We start from the raw sequence: 7,532 nt of genomic DNA, 5'->3' as shown, positions 1-7,532 counted from the left end.
AATATATTTGTGCAAATGGTAATAAATTCTATTCTATTCTATTCTATTCTATTCTATTCTATTCTATTCTATTCTATTCTATTCTATTCTATTCTATTCTATTCTAGCTTGTCAGCTGTAATAAACGAACTTGTTTGAGAAGAACCTTATGTTCTAATCGATTGTGGTTATTTTACCTGCCTCAGACATCCGTGTGAACTGGGAGACCTACAACTTAGATCCGGATGACAATCAACTGGTGGATGTTTTGGTGTCGTACGGAGAACACTTCCCACTGAAAGATGCTGATGGCCATGAGGTTCACAGAGCGCTGAGGCTTTTCAATCGAACAGCGTGGGAGAGAAGTCACACATCGGCATCCGGTGGACCAAGTTCTTGCCTTCAAAATGTGACTGTGAGTATATTTAACAGCAGAACGCTGAGACACTGACAGAGGACCTCCATTAGATGGTTTGTTGAAGACCACTAAATGGACAAGGTTTTCTTTTTCCACTGACTCAAACTGTAAGGGTTTAGAGAGTGGAAGATTGGACTGACTCACAAAGACATGGAGGGATGTACTAAATACTTTAATAAGCAAAATAAAACAAAGCCAACGTAGTGGTAAAACTTACAAATGAAAGGTGTAAATGAAAGAAGACTGAAGAGTTGAGAAGGATGAGGTAATGACAGGCAGGGGAGCTGAGTGGGAGTGGCAGCAGGTGTGAGTGACTGACTGGAAAAGTACAGAGAAGCTGACAGAGGCAGAGATGAAAAATACAATACTCCTAAAGGGAGCATTAGAAACCAAAACACCAGGATCCTCCYGACACAAACACAGTTTTCTCCTCTTGATTTCAGGATGTGGACAAGGAGCAGCTGGATGAATGTCAGGAGGAGGAGGCAACTTGTTTTTTTTCTCCTGTAAGGAAAAATCTCATCTCGGTCCACATCAGACCTCATCTGGGCCACCTGTCAGATGACCCCTTCAGTGTCACACCAAGTCAAATAGTAAGACGTTACTTGTGTTGCACAGTTTCCACAAGCTTCACGTGGCTAACAGTGCGTTTTACTGACGTGTAAATCTGAAGGTGATTCCAGCAAAGAGCGATGAAAAAATCCAGGTATCTTTCACCCCTCTGACTCCCTCTGCATCTGAAGGCAGCGCTAAATGTGCAGGCTTTGTGYTGGGATTCATGAGCCTGGACTCTGAGGTAGCGTGCTCCCTGCATAATGTTTCACCATTAAATCATAAAGAAAGGAAAAAAACCTGATCTGATTGATGGCTGCATCGTGTGCACTGCAGACGGCTGTTTGTGTCCCAGGTAAAGTCAGAAGAGAACAAGGTTTGGATTTAGAGCCCATCAGGTTGGATCTACAAGCAGCCGTTAAGCATGTCGTGTAAGTAGTTACATTCAGACTCATTTGTGACCTGTCATATCAAAATGAGGATTACCGGTAAGTCAGATTTGATCAAAATTACCTAATCACATTTTCAGATTCCTGGCTTTAAAAACTACATTTTGATACCTGGATCATCCTGATATCATAAGGTTATTCAGAGATGTGACTTAATTTGTCTCGTTGGTTACAATAATACATTAATATTTGGTCTAAATCCTAATTTTATGTAAATTTTATTGAGGTTGTTTTGATGTCATTAAAGAGGACATTTCAAATTGTATTTGTATATTAAGATTTCCCAGTTGGAAAGAAACAAAAACATTTCTATCTCACAGGGAAAAAGGTGTTTTTCCTCAAAATTAGTTTTTTTTTTTTTGTTGCTACTGCTCAAAATAAATACTTCAAAAAATTTAAGGAATATATTTCAGAAAGATCATTCAAATAATACATTGATAATTATATTTTGATAAAAATCTACTTTTGCACACGTTTAAATCAAAACCCTTTATTTTCCTATTTCTCTACATTCCACTTTTGACTTAATCCTCGTTTCGATGTGATGGGTCACATTTATGCACCAATTTATGTCTCCTGAGTTAAAACAAGTTGAGGTTAGAAAGAAGCAGCTCAGGAGTGGCCTGATGAAGTTTCACACAGTGTTGTATAAAGTACCTCAAAGTGATACTTGAGTAAAAGTACAAGTATCTTATCATTAAAATACATTGGTAAAAGTTAAAGTCTTCTTTAAAAATATTACTTGAGTAAAAGTCGTAAAGTATCTGATATTTTCTGTACTTAAGTATCAAAAGTACATTTTTGACACAAAAATCTACTTAAGTATTAAAAGTAAAAGTATTGAGTAAAAGTGAGCAGTTAGATTTTCCAAAATGACATTTATCAGGAGGTGACTTCTCAAAAATATATATTTTTAACAGCATGCAGCTGTGATGGGTTGTGTACAAAGTTATACAATTTTAGAGTGGTATACTTCTCATTCAACCACAATTTAATGTACTCTATCCAGGAGACACAATTTATTAGGATAGTAATTTTTTTAAATAATAACGCGGAATAAAATAGGAGTAACAACTTTCTACTTCTTACCTTTTTTAAAAAAAATGTGAGGAGTAGAAAGTACAGATAATTGTGTAAAAATGTAATGAGTAAAAGTAAAAAGTATGCTGAAAAATAATTACTCAAGTAAACAGATAATCAAAATCTATACTTAAGTACAGTAACAAAGTATTTGTACTTAGTTACTTTACAACTCTGGTTTCACGTCTTCCTCTCGGTTCCCCCGCGCCGCAGGCTGGTGGTGCAGATGGACGAGGACGATGGCGTGTTGGAGTTCAACGCCTCGGCCGGTGATTTACTGCGAGCTAAATCGAACAAGAAGGTCTGTAAATTACTGCAGAGCATACGTGACGCATCGAGGGGCTTCTTGGGCACTCGTTGTGTCTTTTGTGTTTGTATTCTGCAGGTAGCGGCTCATGATTTTGACGTGACGCGGAGTTTACAGCTGATAAACACAGCTGAGACGCCTGTACGCTTCAGACTGGAGACCCAGCCTCCATTTTCAGTGGTTAAGCCTCAGGCTGGTGACGGTCTGGTGCTTCAGCCTCAACGCAACGTGCAGGTGAGACGAGACGCAGTCATGAGTACAGAACTTTTTTTTCTGTCGTTCTTAGCTGTTATTTTTCTGTGAATGCTAGGTGAAACTGGCTTTCCACTGCTCTCTATCGCTTCTGGACCACGTGGACCAGACGGAGGAGGGCGTCTCTCCTGGAGTAAGGCTGATCCATAATGAGAGGGGTCAGAGGATGCTGAAGTTCCAGCAGAACCTCCAGATCCAACACAGCAACAACAGCCTGCAGGTCACATGACTCCACAAATGAGTGGCAACTGTACACTTAAACATATTTAAAAACAGATTATTTTTTCTGTGCAGACCGTGCCTCTGTGCGCCAGTCTGGCTCTGCCCACTCTGAGTCTCTCTGCCGACTCCCTCAGCTTTGGCTTTTGTTACGTTGGAGAAACACAAACCGTAGAAATAAAGCTGTGCAGCCGTGGAGCCCACACCTACTGGAAAACTCTGACAAGTAAACCTCTACAGCTATCAGAAACAGCACCTGTGTTTGTTGAGACTTTTATATAATCCCATCTTTGTGTTTAGAGTCAGACGAAGAAGACCCTCATGTGTTTAGGGTCACACCGGGCTCTGGACTGCTCCGAACCCAGAAGCCTCACWCGACCACCTGTAGTCAAAGTCTGCGGGTCAGCTTCACTCCCAGGTACCTGTCAGTGAAACCAGGCACACATTGAAAACACATGAAGGAGAGGTTCTTCAGCTGTTTGTGTTTGTTTCAGCCAGGACAGAGAGTTCAGGGCCATGGTGGAGTTCCAGTCTCCTCTGGTGAAGACCCCTGTCACTCTGCAGCTCCAGGGAACAGGATCCACCAGGGAGGCGTACCGGACCTCAAACACATCGCTGTGACACTGCAGCCACTAACAAACATGTTGTCATTATTTAAGAAGGTAAAAAAAAAGTTTAACCCTCTTTATTTTTAGATGATCTTTAGATTTTTTTAGGGTCTCTGAAAAATGTTGCCCATTTTCACAAGTTCAGTATTTTATGTATAAAAACATCATTTAAATATCCTGATATTAACTACATTAATAATTTAACTTTAGATCTTTAGGAAACAACATTCATTAGCAGTACTTTCCCAACCATTACCTAATCATTAAGACAACAACGCTGTGATGTCAGAAATAAAACAAATAAAGCTGTGATGACCTTTGATTCAAATTGTTGTATTCCTTGGCAATGAATTGATTAGTTATCAGCAAAGGTTTATAGTAACTACCGTATTTATTCAAGTACAATACGTAAAATTAAATCCATAAAATCATCCATAAAGTTGGGGGGTAGTACTATAATCGGATAAATTTTTGTACTTATGTATTTTAACTGAAATATCGGCTTCATTCACAAAATGCATGAGACCGGAAATGAGACCGCGTCGTAAAAATCAGTTGAAACAAGCTTGCCTCTGACACTCCTTCGTGCTTCAGAGCGAGATTATAACAGATCCAAGCAGGCGACATGATGTGAAAAAAAGGGGGGTGGGGTGTATTCCTGCACCTTAGTAATGATAACGAACTAATGGCATTAGTGTGTGACCAGGTCACTCCTCGAACAACAACAAACACACGTTCATCTGTAATGGCTGCCGTCTACCCGTGTTCTGAAAAAGTTTGTATCCCTGAAAAAAGTTTCCCCACCAGAGGGGGCGCTCACGAGTAGGAAGTAATCTGCTTTTCCCCCACAAGATGGCCCAAATCTCATGTGAAGTCTCTGACTTTTGTGTTGGCGCCTCCTGATGGACAATGTGTAAAATGCCAGAATTCATATGATGCTGCTACAGCTGATATACTGTATATTTGTTGTCAAAATACCTTTTAGTACATATGTTGTTAAAATAAAATGAACAGTCCAATGATCGTTTTACTAATATGTATAAAGACTGCAAAGGCTGAAAAATCTTGCAGTCTGTATGAAATTGGAGGTAGTTTGAGGATTCGATTTTTTATGTTTTTAAGCTCAAAAAAGGGGGGTCGTATTATACATGAGATCGTATTATACACGAATAAATACGGTAAGTACATTTACTTCGTTACAGTACTTAAGTAGTTTTTTGAGGCTTTGTAATTTTACCAGTTTTTATTTTAAACAGCTACTTTAACTTTTATTTCGTTACATTTTAAAGCTAAAATCGATACTTTTACTTCTTTACTTTAAAATGTGACACCTATTTACGTTTTACAAAATTAAATATGTTCAAACTCATCATGAAAGAAGATGTTTCTAAAAATGAAGTGTTGACTTTAGTCATGTGTGGCACCACCAAGCCTAGTTGAGTCAATTGAGCAAAGGGTATACATACAGTATATCACTCCATTTACTCAACCTGGTTTAGTGGAAACAGTTTGGTTCAGTAAATTCAACAGTTTATTTCTAAGAGAGTGTGTAAAAATACTTTTACTTTCCCAATTTCTGTGAACAGTTTTAGGACTTTTACTTGAAAAGTTTTGTCATCAGTGAAATGTGTTTTTACCAAAGTCATTTTCTGTTCATGTAATTTTACTGTTATGTAGTTATCTTTTCCAAGTACTTTATAGACCTCTGGTTATGAGATTTGCAGGCGAAGCAGTGCAACTTTTACAGCATATTGCCTCAGAAGGCGTCAACATTATATCATTTCAGGGTAGTTGATAAAACTACCAGAGGTAAAGATGGATATCAACAAAAAAAAAATAATAATTAAAAATAAAATAAAAACAAGACAAGACAAATGAACCACAAAACATTTCCTGCTCAGTTTAATTTCTATCGCAGCAACTTTTATTAACAAACAAAGCATTTCACATTGAGATAAATCCAGTTTTTTTGGGTTTTTTTTTAGCAAACAGCTGCTGACAGACTGGAGATGAAACTTGAAACTATGTAGATAAACAACAACAATTTGTTTTCAGCTCTGTGCCGTTCCAGCAGCACCGACTCAAACACAAGTCAGCAGGAAGATATAATCCCACTAATCTTATCTAGATTTCACAAAGGTTAAATGAAGAGAAACTAAAACTGGAGGATATGTTTCTACCTGTAGTTTCTGTCAAACATTATAATTGTCCAATTCTAATTAAGAAATGCATTGTTTAGTTTTACTGTATCACTCTAAGATAGGATTATTCATAATATGGACGTGAAGTAAAACTAACTTTTAATATCAACAGAATCTTCATCATCCAAATCTCCTCCAGTATTCCTAGAAAAACGAGTTATTAGAAAACGAACAAGCCTTTCTACGTATTTCAAACTTCTTTTTCCCGTGGAGATCACCGGCCTGCCCCGGGGCCTCTTCGATTTTCCAGAAGCCAGTAGCAGCTGCGCTCCCTCCCCTCCGAGGGATAAATGGATTTTACAAGAAGTCTCATTTAGCCGAGCATAAAGATAAAAGGAGGCGGCTTGAAAGATAAGCACAAAAGAGCCAACGTTTCCCTCCGCACGTTCATCTCACGGGCTTGTTCCAAAGCTGCGGGGAAATCAGAGGTTTTTAATGCCCAAAATGTGCATCTACAGCTGCAGGAGGCCCAGAGGAGCCACAAGAAAACAACAAACTCTTAGCAGCAGATAGGAACACGTACGCTTTATTATTCTACAAAATCCATCTCAGGGTGTTCTGGCTGAAAGCATGCTGGTGGTAGAATAGTGTTCTGTTGTTGGAGGCAGGTAACAAACTGAATATTAATCTTTGTGGCACTCATAAATGTAAAAACAAGCTTTTAGTGCTCCTGATTTACACTGTAAAAAAACTAAACTAAACAATTTATCACCTTACTGACAGTGAAGACATCCTTTACGTCTCCGGAGACTTAAAGATTCTCAGCTGATGAAGCAAAAAATCACTGAGGCTAACACACACACACACACACACACACACACACACACACACACACACACACACACACACACACACACACACACACACGCGCGCGCGAGCTGTTTTGATCGTAACAGCTGCATGTGGCGCTTGTCTCCAGCACAGTTTAGCAGTACAGACATCTGCAATGACTCCAAATCCATAGAGGGATGCAAATGTCCAATTAAAATTCACAGCACTCGAGCAGCCCTAAACAGAGCCAGGGCACGTCTGAGTCTAACAACACAACCGCTGTGTGAAGCTAATATGAAGCGGGTGATGTCAGCTTAGAGCCAGCAGAGTGTTAATTACTCCAATCATCAGGGTCGTGTGGTAAAAGGAGGAGGAAAAACCTGCTTTAAAGGGATCCTGATTAGTTGTAACATTAGACTTTATTTGATAAACATTTATTTTAACTGTAAAATAAAGACTGTAAAAATACTGTAGGATCTTCATTTTTTATCATTTTTAAACTCAAAGTTTAAAAATATAATACACGGACGGAGCCATTTTATTTACACGCAAAGCATTCTGGGTAAATGATGACGTGGATAGGTCCTCGGTGCGAGGCTGCTAGCGAGCTATATCCACCCTGAAGGTTAATCTTGGACAATATCTGATGATTGACTCTTGATATATTGCCTTATATGTATTAGCTCGGCGCTAGCG

At 38.9% G+C, this 7,532-nt stretch overlaps 1 protein-coding gene across 1 annotated transcript in view; it reads left to right on the top strand.

The window, feature by feature from the left end:
• The window catches only part of dlec1 (DLEC1 cilia and flagella associated protein), a 16,801-nt gene extending 12,609 nt beyond the window's left edge, over positions 1–4,192 (top strand). The window contains exons 29-38 of the mRNA XM_014002178.1: positions 186–394; positions 841–990; positions 1,071–1,193; positions 1,286–1,380; positions 2,692–2,779; positions 2,864–3,019; positions 3,096–3,257; positions 3,332–3,482; positions 3,557–3,674; positions 3,751–4,192. Of these exons, the coding sequence (XP_013857632.1) occupies positions 186–394; positions 841–990; positions 1,071–1,193; positions 1,286–1,380; positions 2,692–2,779; positions 2,864–3,019; positions 3,096–3,257; positions 3,332–3,482; positions 3,557–3,674; positions 3,751–3,877 (1,379 nt within the window). The 3' untranslated portion in view covers positions 3,878–4,192. The remainder of the gene's footprint in view (positions 1–185; positions 395–840; positions 991–1,070; positions 1,194–1,285; positions 1,381–2,691; positions 2,780–2,863; positions 3,020–3,095; positions 3,258–3,331; positions 3,483–3,556; positions 3,675–3,750) is intronic.
• Positions 4,193–7,532: the final 3,340 nt, after the last annotated feature.

The sequence above is a fragment of the Austrofundulus limnaeus genome, unplaced genomic scaffold, assembly GCF_001266775.1.
Source record: "Austrofundulus limnaeus strain Quisiro unplaced genomic scaffold, Austrofundulus_limnaeus-1.0 Scaffold12, whole genome shotgun sequence".
NCBI classification, from domain to species: Eukaryota; Metazoa; Chordata; class Actinopteri; order Cyprinodontiformes; family Rivulidae; genus Austrofundulus; species Austrofundulus limnaeus.
This window is presented reverse-complemented; position numbering and strand designations above follow the sequence as displayed.